General features: G+C 27.1%; 1 protein-coding gene across 3 annotated transcripts; it reads left to right on the plus strand.

Annotated features, from left to right (window-relative positions):
- Window positions 1-480: 480 nt before the first annotated feature.
- LOC129989171 (SPRY domain-containing SOCS box protein 3-like) lies at window positions 481-18,143 on the plus strand. 3 transcript variants are annotated; one of them, XM_056097538.1, is made up of 4 exons: window positions 481-603; window positions 2,530-2,754; window positions 12,177-12,413; window positions 13,459-18,143. In XM_056097538.1, the coding sequence occupies exons 2-4, from the start codon at window positions 2,706-2,708 to the stop codon at window positions 14,034-14,036; spliced, it is 864 nt and encodes a 287-aa protein (XP_055953513.1). In that variant the 5' UTR covers window positions 481-603; window positions 2,530-2,705; the 3' UTR covers window positions 14,037-18,143. The 3 variants fall into 3 exon arrangements, with proteins under 3 accessions (XP_055953513.1, XP_055953514.1, XP_055953512.1); XM_056097539.1 differs by lacking the exon at window positions 481-603 and having other exon boundaries at window positions 2,706-2,770; XM_056097537.1 differs by lacking the exons at window positions 481-603; window positions 2,530-2,754 and adding an exon at window positions 7,298-7,782.
- The last annotated feature ends 1,575 nt before the right edge of the window (window positions 18,144-19,718 follow it).

Here is a 19,718-nt window from a genome sequence, read left to right on the forward strand (position 1 = left end):
TGATTGCTAATTTGTAGTTTTATTTGTTAATTATAAATATTTTTTATATACGTCAGCATATTAATAAATTAAAAGTATACTTTTATTTTGAGAAGTATTCAGCGTATCAGCTTGTAGATAAAAAGGAGAGGGAAACGAATTTCGAATTGCAACTTAAAAAAAAATAAAATGAAATGATCTACTTCAATAAATGAAATCATTTTAAAGTCTAAATTTTCGTCATGAATTCCTACTTAAAATATATGATTCTTATAATTATTGATATTATACAAAGAAAAAAGCAAAAGCTGACAAAAAAATGTAATTTTCTTTAAAGAACTATCTCTAAATTGGCCATTTTATTTTGGACGACATTTTGTCGCTTGAATAAAGTCACATTACATACTTTTGAAGTTTTATTTAATGCTTCGTAACGTTGCCATAGTAACAAGCAGTGCTTTACCATGAAGGATTATGTTGGCGGTAAAGTATTTCTCGCCACTACAACCCCTGGCGCTGAAATAAGGGGCAAAACCGACATTGACGCCAGAGAACAAACTGTCGGTGCGCCATTTAACTATCTAAAATAGTTCGAAAGTCATGGAATATTTCTAATATTTACAGGTGAGAATATATTTTTAAAATTTTTCTTTTTCTTTAATGTGCATACTATTATATAAAAAGTAAATTCTAAGAGTAAATTTTTCTTCATGAACTTACTGGTTAAATAGCACAGCCATGCAGTGAAAAAGATTTTACTGTGTCGCCATTGTATAGGTGGTAAAGTTTCATTAGTTAGAACATATTACGTAGACTATATTTGTGCATATCATTCGTGAATTTCATTTAATAAAATTAAAGAAGGAAACAGGATTTAAATTCTGAACTATTCAGATTTTGATATCTTTGGAATATAAAATGGCGCGTTGAGCTGGAAAAATTCAATTTACTCACCATTAGTGATAAACTGTTTTAAATTATTTTATAAGATTTTTTAATGTAATATATATGGAATAATGCCTAATATTTAGAATGTTTCAGAAAACATAAAAATTTATTTATTTTGTTTTGCCATCACTATGTAACCAGAAATTCTGCAAATCTAGCTTCTATATGTTTTATGTATCTAGAAATATCTTTCAAATAAGTTTTTCAATTTAAAAGTTATTAAAACTACAATTACTTACATATATCTTTAAGAAAAATTTCACTAACAAATTATTGCCATTAATAATTGATTAGTCAATTGAATAGTCAAACATAGCTTTAACCATTTTTCTGTAATTCATAAATTAGATGAAAATTTCAGGTATATATTTTTTCTACTGAAAGATATAGCTATAAAAATAAGACATCGGTACTGTAATAACTTGACTGAAGCATTTCTAAAATATAACTGCGACCAGTACTCCAATAAACACGGAAATTTTTAATGTGAATATTTTTCGTCAAGGATATAAAATTCAAATTTATTTAATTATAGTCTGGGAATTAAAAAAGCAAACTTTGTTTTAATTGAATTCGATTAAATGGAGCTCTAAAACTTACAAAAAAAACCCCCATAACCTTCATGAAAAAGAATATACATGGTATAAGAATATATATGCATTGGCAGCAAAAAAATTATTCTAAGAGTGACAATTTAAATCTCAAAGGATTAAGCAGAAAATGTATTTATTATTTTAATATAATGAAATATTTTATACTTATGTCTAACAAATTGAATGCATTACGTTAATTTAATTTTGGAAATGATTGGTAACTTGGAAGAAGAATAACTTGCATCATAGTATAGTGTAAGAGAAGTTAGATGTTAAAAGATATGCGCTGCAATATTTGTCATGTAAATGCGACATCACTTCAAATTATTCCATTTTTTTTCTCATTTTTATAAATAGAAGCTATATTTTCCGCAATATTATTGGTGCATTTATTTTAAAATATATATTTAAGCCAATAAATAGAAGCTATATTTTCTGCAATATTATTGGTGCATTTATTTTAAAATATATATTTAAGCCAATGTTTTTTTTTCTTTTAAAAATATTAGTTATTAATTTTATATCAGTTTAATATTATTTGTTATTTTTAAAAAAAATATTAGTTCTAATTTATATTTTTCGATAAATAGATGTTGTTTCTGAATAATAGATATCACTCACATACTTACCGAAAGGCATTCAGACATGTTTTAATATTTCATTGGGAGTCAATGAGATATTAAAATTCATCTTCTGTGAATAAAAGAAGAACCATTTTATTTAATTTCGGTGCAATTCAATAAACTTAATATTTGAAAACTAAGTCCGTTTGGTTTCATAAAACTCCCTATTGCAATGAAACATTAGAAACACGTATGGCGTTATTCACTAGTGAGCTGGTATCTCGCATCTTTCACAGTAATGACAACGTGAATTGTTGCCTTCAGTAATTTACAATTTATTTCCAATGGTTTGAAACCTGATAATTAAAATAAGAAATCATAGGAAATTTGATACATTTTTATATACATATATTTTATAATTATTGCATAATTTTATTTCTTTATAGTTGCTTATTTTTTTATTTCGGAGAAAATGACCATAGTGAATTACTGGAGAACACGTCTAACAAATGGCCGATCAACGGTATACTCAACGAAGATGTGCAGATTTGCTGGATTTGAAGATAGGTGATTTTTGCAAGCGAATTTACCTTAATCACATTAAGAAAGGGTGCCGATTATTATGATACAAGTTCCATCTACATCTCTAAGTTTTCCTAACAGAAAAAGAGGTAATATTTTTTAAAAGTAAGTTAGAGTAGAGTTCTAACACTTCTTACTTAATAATAATTATTTTAATAAAATTATTTATTTGCTTTTTTTTCTCGTAATATTTAAGTGAAAGAGGCCAATTAAGGCTTTATTGAATTGATTTAACTATAGTTTTGAGAAAGTGGTTTTGTTGATTCAACTCAATAAAGTTGATTTAAATTTAGTGGTTTTCTTACATTTCAACTTTCTGTTGTTCTCAAATACGATTTATGTCATCATTAGCTTTTAAATGCTTAATTAACTTTGGATACTGAATTTTTAAAATTTAAGTTTTTTAATATTTTAATATTTATTTTTATTATGGTAGAATGCTTCGAATGCTGAATACATCCAACTATTCGACTAAATCTGATAAAAACTATAATTCGTAAATAACATTTTAAGTTCAGATTTAATCAAATAAGCTTAAAAGAATGTCACAAATACAAAAAAACATAAAATAAATCTCTTTATTACTTTAATAATAACTGTTTTAAGTCTAACTTTGCAAAAGCATGATTGCATTTACTTTACTTAGTTTTCACATTGAATGTACATATAATTACATCTATACATACGCTTTATTCAAAATATATCAGAAATATTATTGTAAAATTATATTAAAAAAATTCTTAATTCTTCTTTTCTGTTTAAAAATCTTTCAAACAGAAACAAATCTAAGAAAATTATTGTAAACTGCGAATTATAGTAAAAAGCTTGGAGAAATTATATGTGGTTTATAAAATCAAGATATAAATAAAGAAAGAGAGAGAGAGAGAGAGAGAGAGAGAGAGAGAGAGAGAGAGAGAGAGAGAGAGAGAGAGAGAGAAGGAAACATAATAAAATATTTATAAAAATTGTGTTCCAGTTTGAAACCTTTCCCCATGCAGTACAAGATAAATATCGATAAAATTATAGATAACAATTCATTTTTCTACATTAGTGTTATTTTATGCCCAGATTTGTGAGAAGAATTGTGAAAAACTTAAGTGTTCCATCTCCCTACCGATTTAAAAATGATATTAATTTTCAAAATCCTAACTAAAATTCCTGAACTGTTTTTTCAAATTCAGTTTACTTTCATTAATCAACGTTTCTTTTTTCTTATTGATTTTGCTGCTACTTTTAAAGCCCAGATAAAATTTTCCAGACAATCTATTGCAACGACAGATCTATATTTTTCATCCTTTGTAACACTGGCCATTTATCTATTTTTGTGTTAAATAATACGACAAATAGAATCGAAACAACGATAAATATAGTTAACTAGAATAACTGATGTTGCATTTTTATTATTGTATAATGTATTTCTATTACAACATTGAAAAATTCAGTAATTCCAAAAGTTTTTATTTTCTGGTGATATCTAACCATTAGCAAAATTTACAAGACCATACACAATAGCATACGCTTGCAATACGCAAACTTAATTTGCAAAAACATACGAACATAATAATACAGTTTTTATACCAAAAAGTCGTAAGTGTTACTTAACAATTTATCTGCTTGACTGTTATGCGCAGTATGGCCATTTATGGCTTTTGCGCTAATAAACACTGCCAAACCAAATCAAACTAACAAAAGCTTTACTGTTATTTTATCTGTTATGTATTTAGATAACAAGTTATGTTTTGGCAAAGCGTTGTCATTTTAATTCGATTGTACATTTATGGATTTTATGAAATTTTTGTATGGAATCCTAACATTGAAAAACAGCTTTTATTTTAGTTCATGATTTTAGTATTGCGATAATTCATTGTCCTTACGGATAACTTCTGTAAGTTGCAAATTGTACATTCAAATTATTTAAAAAAATTTATTTAAATATTTTAATACTACACTCTTTTCCCTTATGCATACGCACACACAAATAAATATGAATTCCATCAACAACAAAATCATAAAAATATAGTCCGAAATGGCGTTTGCTTTTTTTCGCTACGCAGTCTGACTTATTTTGTCATTTTCATTCGCCTTTCGCACAACTGCCGAGGCAAAAATAAACATCTTCCACACTCCACAGATGTGCAAATAGAAATATCAGTGGCTTGTTGAGGTTAGAGGTGCCACTTCCTAGCGAAACACAAGTCAAAAAGAAACAGAGCAAAAGAAGCCGTTTCAATGAACAGACATCCGATCAGGGGCTTCCTTCCTCATGCAAAAGGTCGAAAAAGCGTTTTGGAACGGAAACAGGGATGCGGGAAGGAATGAGCGCGCTCCAAAGTGTGGATCGAGATGCGGGCACGGTTGCCCCTTCATCAGAGGTGAGGGAACAGATGCTGCGGTTGTCATCGCACCAATACGCATTAATATTTACGAGGGGCCTCAAGGGATTGGATTCTTAGAAGTGGCAGAGTTATTAAACCGTGAGTTTGATTAATCGAACAGGTGGTTAATGTCAATAGTAATTAATATGAATACAATTAGGATAGGGACATTTGTCATTTCGTATTTCTTTATATCGATCACATGCTTCTAAAAAAATTCAAAGGTATCCAAGCACGACATTTTAAATTTTACTTTAGAAATATATTTCAAATAAATAACAACAAAGCACAAAATGAGAGTATTAAATTTCCACATATATACATATTTAATTAATTTCTCGAACCACATAGATTAATCTTTTTGAGGAAACTTAATTGGAGGTTTCGCAATATTTTTTTTTTTTTTTTGTTGTTGTTACTGTGTTTTTGAGGTTTTTTTTCTCCTTCAAGAATACAGATCTCTTTCAAAAAGTTTATTATTGCGTTAATAGGCGTTTTTTTTTATTTTAAATAATTAGTAGTAAAATTTTGATCAAATAAATTATTTATTGTTAGTAATTAATAACATAAAATTGCTCATTTCTTGAGAAAAAAAAATCCCCCCACGTCAAATCTACGAATATTTTTTTATTAGATCATCAAGTTTAATTTATTTTATAATTAAACAATTAATTTAATGTAATAATCAATTGTTTAGTTACATTAATTAAATGCATCAATGCGAGTAAATAATGAATTAAATTTTTGTCTCGTCAATCCAAGACAAAATATTTATTAATAAATCATGCAAATGAAATTTACATAAATTCAAATTAAGCATCAGTAAATTTTTTGTCCTAATATTATATGAAGTCCATTTTAATTGAATTTCACGAAACAAAACTAACATATTTTATAAGGATGCAACTTTATCCATTCTAATTTTAAATAAATTTTCATTTCCTTTTAATAATATTTAATCTGAAAAGTTCATACTTTTGCACAAAAGAAAAAAAAACTATTTTCTCTTGAAAATATTAATTTACATTTCCAATTTATATTAATCCACATTTTATAAATTCAGAAACTTTCATTCGCATTTTCATTATTAAATCAATACATATTAAAAGCATTCAACATTTTTTTTTTCTTCAAGTCATTTTCAGTCGGTTTAAATTTTATAAATTATTTATTCTGATTACTTTAATATCACCAAAATTTATAAAAGAAGAAAGCGCAAAAGTAATCAGCTGTATTTTGTGTACAAGTTTGTCAACTTCATTCCCGACTTTCTGCTATTAAAATTTCATAATTTACATTTAATTTCTATTAAAATGTAAATTAAGATTCATTTGAAAAATAATTTTTATCTTAATTTAATTTTATATATTTTAACTTATTATTTTTATCTTTATAATTCTTATCTAAAGAATTCTTATTTTGCAAGCTTTCTCAGAAGAAAAATAGAGATATTTTCAAAAAGTTGAAACTTTGTTTATAAATAAAAAGAATTTAGCAAAAATGAATCTTATAATCAACGTATTAAAAGTGAAATGAATCGGAGTTTATAATCAAGAAGAATATATAAATACTATGTTTATCTTATCACATATTATGTTATCGAATCTAGAATTGCTGATTATGCACAGAATACTACAGTTATTGAAACAATTTGTAGAAGTTGCATTAGAAATATTTATTAATTAATTATTGGCAGCGAGTCATTATGATTTCAAGAAACATCGTTGTTGAATTCTACTAATATCTATCATTTAATTTTGACACTGCAAACCTTTCTTCCAATGTTACCATCAGGAAATACAACGTTAATTAGAGATTAATTGTCAGACGTATATGTTTTTGCAGCAAATTTGAGCCGTATTTTAGCATTAACAGTGTGAATTGATACAGGAGTAAAGAATCAACTTTGCAAATTTTAAATCAAAATTTTCTCATTTATATTCAAAAGCAAAAACTGTCGATTTTTTTTCAAAAAAAAAAAAACAAACAAAAAAACTATGAAGTGCGAGAAAAGACAGCTGCCCCCCCCCTTTCATTTCATCCAATAACACAGCATCTGTTGGCGTTAACTAGGAAAAAGTGCATGGTCGCAAGAATATCAACACGATACGGGCTTCCCCGGAGTAGGCAGCAATCAGGTGGCCCTTTTTCCGATACAATGACGTCAGCAGGGATCGCACGCGCCGTCTGTCACCATCCGCCACGCGCCAGCTGGCCAATGAGCGGGCAGCCGGTATCGCACATGGGGGGCCGGCACGTGCCCTTTACAATAGCTCTTTCCTTTTGTGCCCCCCTCCCCACCGTTACATCCATAGTACTCTCTTCCTAACTCAACAAAGGGTACGCTTTTCCGTTTCGTAACAGCAGATGTTATTTTTTTTTTCTTTCTTTATAATGTCACTTTTTTTTTCCATCGTGTCAAGCACATTCTATGGAATAGTTAAGATCAGATTTAGTCGTATCGCAATACAGTGTAGTGAAGCCGTTAGTAGCGGTCGCATTTGCTAGCTGGCATCATGTGAAGATGACAACATGCTGCAGGCTTGTGGATGCCGTGCAGGCAGTCGATATGGATCGATTTCTATGTTTTATTCTAGCAGTATGTGGGTAGATTGTACAACATTTATTGTGAGGATGAGTGAGAGAAATGCAGATTCGTGCCCAATTTTTATCCTGAAAAAATCATGAGAATAAAACCCATTTCACATTTCGCTGATGGAGATCCAACGAATTCTTTCTTGGGTGAGTTGCTATTTGAAAAAGTATTTTAAAATTTATTTTCTATGCTTTTAAGATTCACCGAACTTGCATACGTTACATCTGTTTAGTTCCTGTAAAATAATTTGAAATTTAGCACATGATTTAGATATTGGAACAATTCTATGTACACATCATTCTTAGGGTAGATAATCAACAGCTGAAAATTATTTTAAAACATCTGAAGAAAGTAGGCAAAAATATTATTTTATTGTCAAAATCCTATTATTTAGATATTTGAGGAATTACCAGAATGTGTGCATGCAAAATAGCATAATATTTAAAACTGATAGTGAAAAGATCAAAAGGAATATTCAAAACAATAATTTTAAATTTTTTTTTCTTCCATATTTTTCATTAATTTTTTCCATCATTATTTCCTTTCTTTCTTTTCGATTTAAATTTTCCTAGAAATATTTAAAAATTTTGTATAAACGGCTGTATTAAAATTTATTGGCATGTATTTGGAATTTTATAATTTTCAAGAAAATATGTAATTTTGTTTTTATTTATTTACGTTTTTAATAAAATGATTTGGAAATTAGATTTTACTTGGCACTTCAAATCAGTTAATAATCTTTTAATCGTCCAAATTTGTATTGAATTTTAAATGTTTGAAATTAAATAACGTCTCACCTTCGTCTTAATCGTCAAAATAATAATAACAAGATAATTAATGTAATTATTTATTTATCACAGTCAGCATTTTTCAATTTCTAAGAAATATAGATAAAATCAAATTAAACTTTTAAAATTTAATAGTTTAAATCAAAAGCATACAGTTGAATTAATTCAAAAATGGAATAATATCATAGATTTTTTTTTATTTTCTATATGAGGCTTAAATTTAAACCATTATGTGAAAGACATTTTACGAAAAAGAATTTTAATTTATTTCCTCAAAAAAAAAAAAAAAAAAAAAAAGGTTTTTTTTTTTTTTTTTTTTTTTTTTTTTAAATTAATGTATAATAATCTGTGCATATTTTCAGTTTAAATTTACTTTTTACACTTAATCTAAAAATGAAAAAACATATTCTTAAGTGATAATCAAACATTTCTGATCGAGTTCTTTAATTCTGATAATCGAATTTGAAAAAGTGGCTTATCAGTTAACATATACAATTTTTCTACAATGTCGGCTTCTCAACAATCAGTTTTATTATTATTATTATTATTTATTTTCTTGAATTTAAATCTTTGTACTTTTAAGAAAGCAAATAATCAATTTTAATACTCCGGAATTTCCTAGTTTAAGTATTTGATCTTGTAAATACAATACTCTTTTGAAAAAATGGTGTCAATTCTTGAAGTTCTGAAACACGTTTAATATGCCAGATTAGTTTTTGGAATCCATTGCGTACCTTCAGGGAAAAAAGCATTAGACAGCGTATATTTAAATTTTAGATGACACTACTAATTAGGATTGTCATGTAACTTTAACTTCATGTGAATTGATTTCTTTAAAATATTCTCTGTCTGTAAATATCTACCCTTCTCTGTGTCTTATCTTTCCTCTTTTTTATTTATATTTTCTGAAATATCTGAAATCCTACAAAATTTATTGACTGGATTTTCGTTTCAAAATTATACCTGCATTTGAATTTTTAAAATATTTTAAGCATAAACTAATTTTTATTTTCCTTGAATGGAAAGCTTTGAAATTTATCTTTCACTAGTCGCCTTTGACGACCAACCGCCTTGCCAGACGTATTGGCTATATTTAATGTCATTCAAACATTGTAGATATAATTTTATGCTCATGATTCTAACAATTTGTCAGAAAATGGAATCGTTTTGTTTTAACTGTTTTATTTCAATTCTGTTTATTGTGAGCATGAATCTTTCTAATGGAGACTAATTCCACGACATAATAGCGCCAATAAAAACGAATGATTTTGCGGGATTGTAAGTGTGGTTTTTATTATTCGTCCTGTAAATTACACAGAATAGTAAACAAAAAAGTTTTTTTTAAAATCAAATTTAGAAATAATTCACACGACTATTTAATCAGCATCATTAAAAAGGCCCTTTTTAAAAATTTGGAACAATGAAAAATTAATTTTTGTACAATTATATGGGGGGAAATGACAAAATTCATCTTACATTTTAATTGAAATCTAAAAAAATAGTTTTTAGTGCACATTCGTACACTCCAAGGTGAGCCAAATTTGCTAGCTACAATCAAATGGCCTCTCCAGTAGATCGCCAGCACACTCTCACACACACATATACTTTTATTATTGATAGAGGTAATTTAAGGGTCTCGAAGAAGAAATTATAACTATAAATTAAGGATATATCAAAAAATGAATAAATTACTTGAATACCGAAAAATTCATATGATATCTGTAAATAAGCTTTTCTATGAAGTGTTGCATTTTATACAATATCTTTCTCATAGCGAATCAACTGAAGTTTCGTTTGCAATTTTATGTGTTATATTAAGATATGCTAAGGAAAATATGATAATCATATATGAAGCTCATAAGGCTGTCCATTCTTTTTTTTTCCTATTGTAAATTAAAAATTAAGACTTTTGGAGATAAATGGGAATTTCGGAGATAAATTCCTATTTATCTCCAAAAAAATAATGCGGTTTAAAACGGAATATGAATTTAGTAACTTAATTATCCTCCTTTAGAACAGATATTAAAACAGGCATGATGATTAAAAATTGCAATCAAAGTAATTGTTAAATGAACACCGAGATCGAATTTTAGAACAAATTATGTTTTGTTCTTCACTTACATACAGAAAAAAATTAAACACAGAAAAAAACATACAGAAAAAAAATTTAAATTAAATGATTAAATTTACATAATACGCGTTATAGTGAAGCTTCAATAAAGTTTTATCAAATGTACATTCTACACATCTTTATAATCTGTAGAGTTTTATTAGAAATAAATGTAAACCAAAATGATAAAATTAAATAATAATACTGACATAATCTCTCTAGGCATATGAAAAGCGATGATTTAATCCTCCCTCAAATATTTTCATGCTTGCTAAATATAATTTCAAAACAATCGTGGAAACTTGTTTAGCAAAATAAACTAGAAATAATTTGAAATTTCGAGCCACTTTATATAGTTAATATCCATTATATAAAATATGCTGTTACTTGGGAAACTCACAATAATCTAATTGCTTCAAATAAAGTTATGGAAAGTTGAGGATCTAATATCAGTTTTCTACGATTGAGAACTTCGCTCAATCGTAAGCTGGTAAGCATTGTAAAAGCTACATTAATTGGATTTATGAGGCAAAATCTGAAAAGTACTGTAATTAATAATAACAACAAACAAACAAACAAAAAAAAAACGAGTAAATATTATAGATGAATCACCAAAAAATGAATTTTTGAATCATAGATTAATGATCTGAAAAAACTGTAGAAATGAGACTTTTTCTACTTAAATACAATTCTATGTCAGATATCATTAAAACACTAAAATATATTCACTTATTTCGTAACTTATAATGTGAAATTGTATGTATGTATAATATTTTAAAACGCATCTCTTCTCTGATATTTTTCATGATGTAACATACAATTACGTAATATGCAGAATTTTGCATTTAAATTTGTACAATATTTAATTCGGTTCCAAAAAATTTTTTAAATTGAATGAATGACAACAACTAAAGTATTTTATTAACTAATATAATTTATTATCATGTGAGACAGCCAACATCTGATCTGCCAGATATTGATATTAATTGACATTCAATCTTATAATTTTAAACGAGCAATTCTTGTATATATATAAATTTATTCCGTGTATCTCGGAAACGGCTGTCACGATTTGGATCAACTTTTATATTTAGATAAGGTTTTGCTTTTTGTTTATTTATGTAAGTGTCTTTCCTGAAAAAATGCGGTTTTACGCAATTTTTTTTTATAACTAAATATTGACATGTGGTTATACACAAACTGCATAAGAGTATCAGAGAAGGATTAGTGGTTAGGGCTTCGGATTCCCAAGCCTTTTTTTTCATGTTTGATCCTTCGTTTGCAATTCAATTAGAACCTTAAACGAGCCATAAGATAGTAATTAATTTACAATTAAAAACACGAATTAAATGGTCTCCAATGTATAACAAACAATAATTCTCTATCATTCGAGGTCATTTAAAATAATAGCAATTTTAAAATTCATTCTAAAGAGAGAGAGAGAGAGAAAACCGAAATGGAAAAAAATATTGCATTCATTAGAAATAAAGTATTTTTAAAAATCAAATAAAGCTAAAGAAGATTTGAATAGAGATAAAAATTTAATAACAAATTTTGACCAAAATTCCAAAGACCATTTAAATATATTTGAATCACAATTCATTAACATCGTGAAAAAAATTAATTTTGTTCTTTGTCTTAGCGATGGCCCAGGATGGTCCTCATCTATCCAACTTCTGCACAGACAACTGGACTTGGAGTAAAAAAGATAAATCCCATGAAGTGAAATTGCATGGAGAGGATTTAAAGATTGCTCACTTTCATCCCAACTGGAGCAATGGAACTGCTGGTGTACGAGGTACCCGAGTTCTTAATAGAGGCCGTTATTACTGGGAAATCGAAGTTAGTCAAAGGATATTTGGTACCAGCATGATGTTTGGTAAGCTCATTAATAGAATTTTAAAAAAGATTATTAAAATACTATTAAAAAGATGCCTGATAATATGATTTATTTTATGCCAAATTTTTGTTTTTCCAGTAATTCTATTAACTCAATTTTCAATTACTTTTCAATTTTGTATTGAAATTATGAATTTTTTTTTCTTTTCCAAAAAATTAGCATTTTTGAATACAATTCCCATTTTTGAAAATGATTAAAAAATTCTATTTGAAAGTTTCTTAAAATTTTATTTATAAAGAAACTATGAGCAGAATGGAGTCAGGCCATGCGTATGTGATGTTATTTTTACCAATCTCAATTTTTTTAAATCATTTTATTTTCTATAAAAAAAGAAGTAATGTTTTTTATAAATCATGTTCTATTTGAACTTTAGTAATATTGCCGTCCGATTTTGAAATAATACAAGGGTTATTTGTATTAGATTTGATTGAAATTGACGTCAGATGGCGAGAAAGATATTTGAATTGGCATTTCCCATACCAAATACCCATACTAGATAAATATTTAGGAAGTTTCACCCTGATGGTTTTACCATATATCAAGATATCGAACCTATAATTCTCTCCTGAAGTTCAAGTCTGCTTCCAGATCATCTCGACCCTGAAATGTATTGCAGAATAAATTACTATAAGTATTGATTCCCTAATCCATCTTTGATTACAAAATTCCTACTGTGTCATAAATAGAATATTGAAATATCATAAACTTCGTCTCTTAGATATTCCCAAATTTGTGTTGATTTATTGAAATATAATAAACCTTATATTTTAAAAGATTCTCAAATCTGGTAAGAAAAAAGTCGTGCATAAGACTCCCTATTAGTTCAAGATATTTCTGTGACGTTATTCGATATATCGAATGTCATACAATATCGTGAAGCTATCGTAAGAATATTGTTGGGCATTTTATGATAATGAAGCAATCGCCCCTCATGTAATATTTTTTTTAAATTATCAATATCTTATGTACTAAAATACAATACGCTCTCTTCATATTCTTTACTTAGATATTTTCCGCTTCACAGGTATCAGCACCAAGAAGTCACGGCTACACGCCAACGCCTTTGTCAATATGCTTGGAGAAGACGAACACGGATGGGGATTATCCCATAAAGGATTGCTCTGGCACAATGGCAAGTGGAGACAATACGCAAAACCCTTCCGCGAAAACGAGGCCACCATAATTGGATTATTTTTCGACGGAATTAAAGGCACACTTTCTTACTACAAAGACGGTTGCCACCTTGGGGTGGCATTCAGAGATCTCCATCTGGTACAGGATGAGATTTATCCCGTCGTGTGCTCCACAGCGGCGAAAACAGAGATGGCCTTGGGCGTCACAAAGCGAGAATTTAGCAACTTGCAAGATCGGTGTCGAAGTACCATTCTGGCCTTGCTAAAGCAAATCAATGATGTGAACGAACTGTCTTTGCCAAATCTTCTAAAGGAATATGTCACGGATGGTACGGACATCAAAGAACGTAGTGAAAAGCCAAAAAGTGCTGTCAAACGAAATTATTACATGAGATCCAGCAGTTGTGGTAGGATAAATGGGTTTAAAAGCCACTCATACCTGGAGCCAAATCGGAAACATTTTATATAAATTAATTTAATAAACAAAAATGGAAAAACTTAATAATTTAGTAATATGGAAATTGATAAAATATTTGAAAAAAATTAATTAATCCATAAATTAGTCATTTTTCAAATGTAAATATGGTATGTAAATTAAGGAAAAGGTAAAGAGTTTTTATATGGAGGGTTTATTTGAGCTGTCAAAGAAAATAAATAGCACTGGCATCACTAACATGAGAGACATTTGAACAAATGGGATATATTTAAAGCAAAACTGTGTTAACAATTTTTCTTTGTATATTTAATTAGTATCTGTAAATATATTTAAGTGCATATACGATATATGTAACTAGAACTTGCAGATATCATTATTAATATTTATCTTGCAGCTTAAAATATTATTATAAGTATGCAAGTATCATTATTTATGCTTTAAACTAAACAGCATTTTCATTCCAACAGCACTTGATGTAAGAAGTATATGAAATATAATTGATAACATGTGCAGTCATAATAGCACTATACTTAGAATATTACATAAAAGAAGAGCTGTAAAAGGTGCTTTGTAACTATTTAGAGGGAGTATTATTTACCCCTTCAAAGGGACAAATTTCATTTTTCATGCAAGTCATGCTTGCAGTCAGCTTTCTCTTTGATCTCAGCTACCTCATCGCTATCATAAATCAAAGGACAATAAAACTGATGAGAAGTAGATATCAAAGTTGTCCCTTTCTGTAAAATTTAATTGTAGGGTTGAATCACAAATATCTAAACAAGATACATATATGTAGATAAAATATACCATTATATAGGTAAAAACTAATGTCGATATAATTTATTTTTTAAATGTAGTCAAAGTTCAAAATTGCTTAATCTTTTTTTTTTTTTTCCCATTTAGAATTAGATTTAGAATTTAGATTTTCTTTCATATTTTTCTTCATGTGAATTTTTTCTTATGTAATGTTAAATGCGGTTAATAATTATGAGATGTGGCTTTAAATAATACGAAGTGTTTTCTTTTAACAAAATACAAAAAATAAAAAATTCGAATTAAAAAAATTTGTGGATTATTTACAATAAAGATTCTTAAATTTTATATTTAATGTCTCTTGTGCAAAAAAAAAAAAAAAAAAAAAAAAAAAAAATTAATGGGAAAATTTTTTATATTTTTTTCTTCTTCTATTAGATTCTTTAACATTTCTAAACAAAATTTATTAAGGAAGGAGATTTAATATGAAAAGTTTTCACGAAATTATCCAAATAATAATTTTTGAATCATTTCGAAACGTCTGAATTCAAATCTTTAATTTCGAACTTCGAAGTTGCAGTTAACCTTTTCTACAAAAAGATGAATCTCGAAATTTTTTTTTTTCCCGCTCTGTGAAAAAGTCACAAGAAAAAAATTACCTTTACTCAAAAAAACTATAAAATTTTCTAAAATAGCTCATATGAAACGGAAATAAAGGCAAATTTTTTAATTAATGGAATTGCGTACATAATGAATAATAGAAATGCTAGCATATATGGAGGGTAAAAATAATTTTAGTCAAAGGGTTTAATAAAAATAATAAAAGGTTTAAAAATTTATTTTAGAGGGTTATAATAATTTAAATCAAAAAGAAAAAAGATGCAGAGAAGAATTTTGATTTTACGACTAAAAATAAGTATTTAAAATTAAAAAAATCCATAACTTTGAAGGGAATTGATTTTTTACTGTAAGAAAAAAGCCCTTGCTTATTCAGAAGTGCATGATTATTACTCAATCCAAGTTATAAAATTTTAACCAATCCAGAATTTCGAGGCTTTTTTTAAATTAAATTAATCATATCAATGATTAACAATAGGTAAAAAAAAAACCTAAAAAAAACCCCACTTAAATGTAGAATAATTATTGATTAATTTAAAGTTTATCGCAACTAAAAGACTTTACATAAATAATAGAGAAAATCTAAAATAAATAAATAAAAAAACATGGCAAAACACACTAAGCCAGGTATATCAAAACAAACTAATAAAATAGTCAGAATCCCATGATTTATAAATATTTAAAAAGATTTAGATGGAATCCCGTCTTGCTAATTCAACTACGATCGCAAATGACGATCTTTGATTTAACAGGATTTTTTAAGCTTCTTATGCTTACAGACAGAGTTACCTGAAATCGAATGATTTCCGTTAGAAATATACAGTTTTATTACATAGGATATTGATTACTAGCATTTAAAAATAGATGCTATTCAGTTATTAATTTTTTTCCCAATAGATATTCGGGACTGTTTGATCAAGAGGAATGATGCATCATATAGTTTTCTTCCGAAAACTAGAATTGTCTTTGATTATAATAAAATTATCTGACAATAAAATATGTACAAACTGCAAATAAATACCCTAGCACTACTGAGAATATGCACTTTTTATTTATATTCTCTAAAACATGTAAATAATATGCAATTTGCGATTGTAGTTAGTAAATGTATTTTCTATATGTGGATAGAATAATTTTAATATATATTTTTTCTGAAAGAGGATGAGTACATCTAGTCAAAAGATGCAAAGGCCTAAGCAGCCTTGTACTCTGTGTAAATACAACTTTTTTCTACATTTCTCCTGCGCGCATTATCTACTTAATTATAAATGTATCTTGTAATTTTAGTGAGATTGTATTATGAGATGTTTATATGCAAAGTTGAAGGGAATACTGATAATTCATTAATTAATGAAAAGATCATTCCATTAATCTGTGTCAGAAAAAAAATTAATTAATTTTCTATACACCCAAAGTAGTAATATATTCGAATAATTAAATAATAAATGAAAAAGACTATGAATATATTAACAGTTTAAATAATTAATGTCATTGTCTCAAGACAAATGCAATTGCGCATGTTAACCAAAACTAACTGAACACTGCGACGTACTTTACAATGACCCTGAGCGTATCATCTAACAACTTGCGATTTTCTCATTTACAGTAAAAAATGCATTAATTTTCAGTTAAAAAAAAAATCCCTCTTCGTAAGGCTGTATAACTAAAGTATGGACTGTGGAACTTTGAAAGAAAATTTTAAAGCCTACATTAAATCGCATTTTAAGGCACAATACTTTTTTCTACACAACCAACTAAGATACTAACATTAAAAAAATTAAGTAATAAATAAATAAATGTAATGAAAATTAGCAAAATACATTATTAATTTAAGAGCATCGATAGATTTAAATTTTGCTGCCTCTAAATTTGCTAATGGACATGAATGCAATTAATGTAAATAAAACACATAATTAAATAGACGGGAAAAAATAGCGAAAATTAATAAAACCTCTCCAAAAAACGTAATTTAAAATACAATCTAATGTTAAGAACTCGAAATACATTATAAAAAAAAGTAAAAAATAAATTAGAATTTCCTCAATAAAAGAACTGTCCTTAATGCTAATATTAACAATTGCAAGATGAAAAATAAATTTGAAATCTGAAATGGAAAGTACATTTTAGGTAAATCACATGAAAATAAATTGATTCCACAGTAATGAGAATATTTTTAATATCAAGAATACTATCCAGAATATTAAAATGCTAAATAATGAATTTGTAGAATTCCCTTCAACTACTTGTGACAATGTAATTTAATCACATGAATAGTATTCTAGTCACAGCAATTTTTAGAATACAGAAAAGTAATATATTTATTTCATATAAATATTTATAAAATGATTGAATTTTGTATAGCACGAATATTTTACTATAGTAAGTTATTATATTTTATAAATCAATGCATATGAAAATAATTTATTGTATATTTAATTTAATATATGTGTATATGATAGTAAGAATTTGTACTTGGAATGAGTTTCCTCATTCTAAAATTTTCAGCAGCTGTTATTATTTATTAAATTATAACTTATTAAATTCTATTCAACTCTTATGCTGCGTTATGTTGTTTCTTCATTAATATTTCCAGTTAATTTGAACAGGACCGTAACTAGACTTGGGAGGACTTGAGGCAACAGACGATATCTTTTCCTGCTGCATTGTTTCCCACAACTTTAACCATTTTTTTCCCTAAAAATGTTTATTTTTTTTAACAATTTAAAGTAGCTTTACACAATTTTATAGAATAAATTTTTTTTTGAAAAATTATCTCGTTGAGATGTGTTATTTTATGTTATTTTTTATTCCTATGTGATTCGTATTAACTCAAATACATGAAGCTATATTTTACGTCAAACAAAACGTAATATGAAACAAATACAACAAAATTACGGTAATTTTTTTCCAATACACTTTATACTTGCAATACAATACTCCCTTTTCTCTTTCTAAAGAATTCTATTAATTATTATTATTATTTTATCAAGGTTTATTTTCTAGTAGATTAATAATTAAAACCTTATTCCTAATTTGATAAATTTCTAAAGTATCACAATCCATGAAGACTTATAATCCTGTATATAATCTATATTAAATTGCATAACCATGACTTTTGGTGCAATTGAAATTTTTCTTTTAACTTATTGATTAATTAATAAAAAACGAGACGATTTTTTTTTGTTCGATGTACATGCGTTTTAATAAAGAAATGATAACCAAGCATATACTAATTTTTAATTAAAAATTGAAAACATTAATATTTTTAACAATAATGCACCTGCGTCTGAATAATGAAAAAAAAATCATGAAATTGTAAAAAATATTATAAAATTTATTTATAAAAAATTAATAATACAATGTTTTTAATTAATTTTCATCTATCAACAACTATAAAGCATTTTTAAATTTATGACAAAAATTTTTGCAGTAAAAAATATTTTAAATCCTATTTTTGGAAGGGTAGAAGGCGATAGCATATTCAGGAGTGGAACGGATGTGTGTTATTAGAAATGCTACGCGACAGGAATTCGTACCGCTCTTTCGACAGCACTTCCAATCACAAATTTAGAGCAAATGTGTTTTGCTGCATTTCCTTTAAATATTAACGATCCTAAAAGATTAATTAGATTTCTGATGGATTTAGATATCACGTACAAAATAATTTATAATAATTATACAATGAAAAAAGTCGGAGGAGCTACTTTTTCGCGTTATCTATGCATGAGCCGCATGTGGTCACAAAATATCAAAAAGGCCATGCACGAGTAAATTGTTTAATGCACTACGATGCTTTCTAAACTTTTTAACAATGCCTAAGAGTATAAACAATGTCTAAATCCATCAGAAATTTATGCCTTAAAAGATAAAAATAATAAAGGAACAAAGAATTAAAAATCTAGTTAATCTAATTTTTTTAAGTTCAAGATTATATACACTCTTAGCTCTTTCCAAAACAGAAACAGAAATAATCATGATTAAACCTTTTTTTTTTTTCGTAACAAAATCAAAAATTTGGTTCTAAAACCATTCAGAATATGTATTTTACCACAAAAGATTTAATAATAAAATGGGTAATGCTCCTCTAGATTTTCTAGTATATTTTCACTTAATGACATCAATTAAAACTTCTGAAAGATAATTATATAACACTAAGGAAAAATTACTAAACATTTTGATCAGTAAAATATTCTAAAAATATTCAAGTTTTAGCATGTATGGTTGATATTTTATCCTTTCATATTTACTAACCAGCATGTTCAAGGGGAACACTAATTATATTTAAAATACAACTACTTTCCGATACTAAATTTCATATCCATGGTTATTTTAATAAATTTTTTT

The sequence above is a fragment of the Argiope bruennichi genome, chromosome 10 (genome assembly GCF_947563725.1).
Source record: "Argiope bruennichi chromosome 10, qqArgBrue1.1, whole genome shotgun sequence".
NCBI lineage: Eukaryota > Metazoa > Arthropoda > Arachnida > Araneae > Araneidae > Argiope > Argiope bruennichi.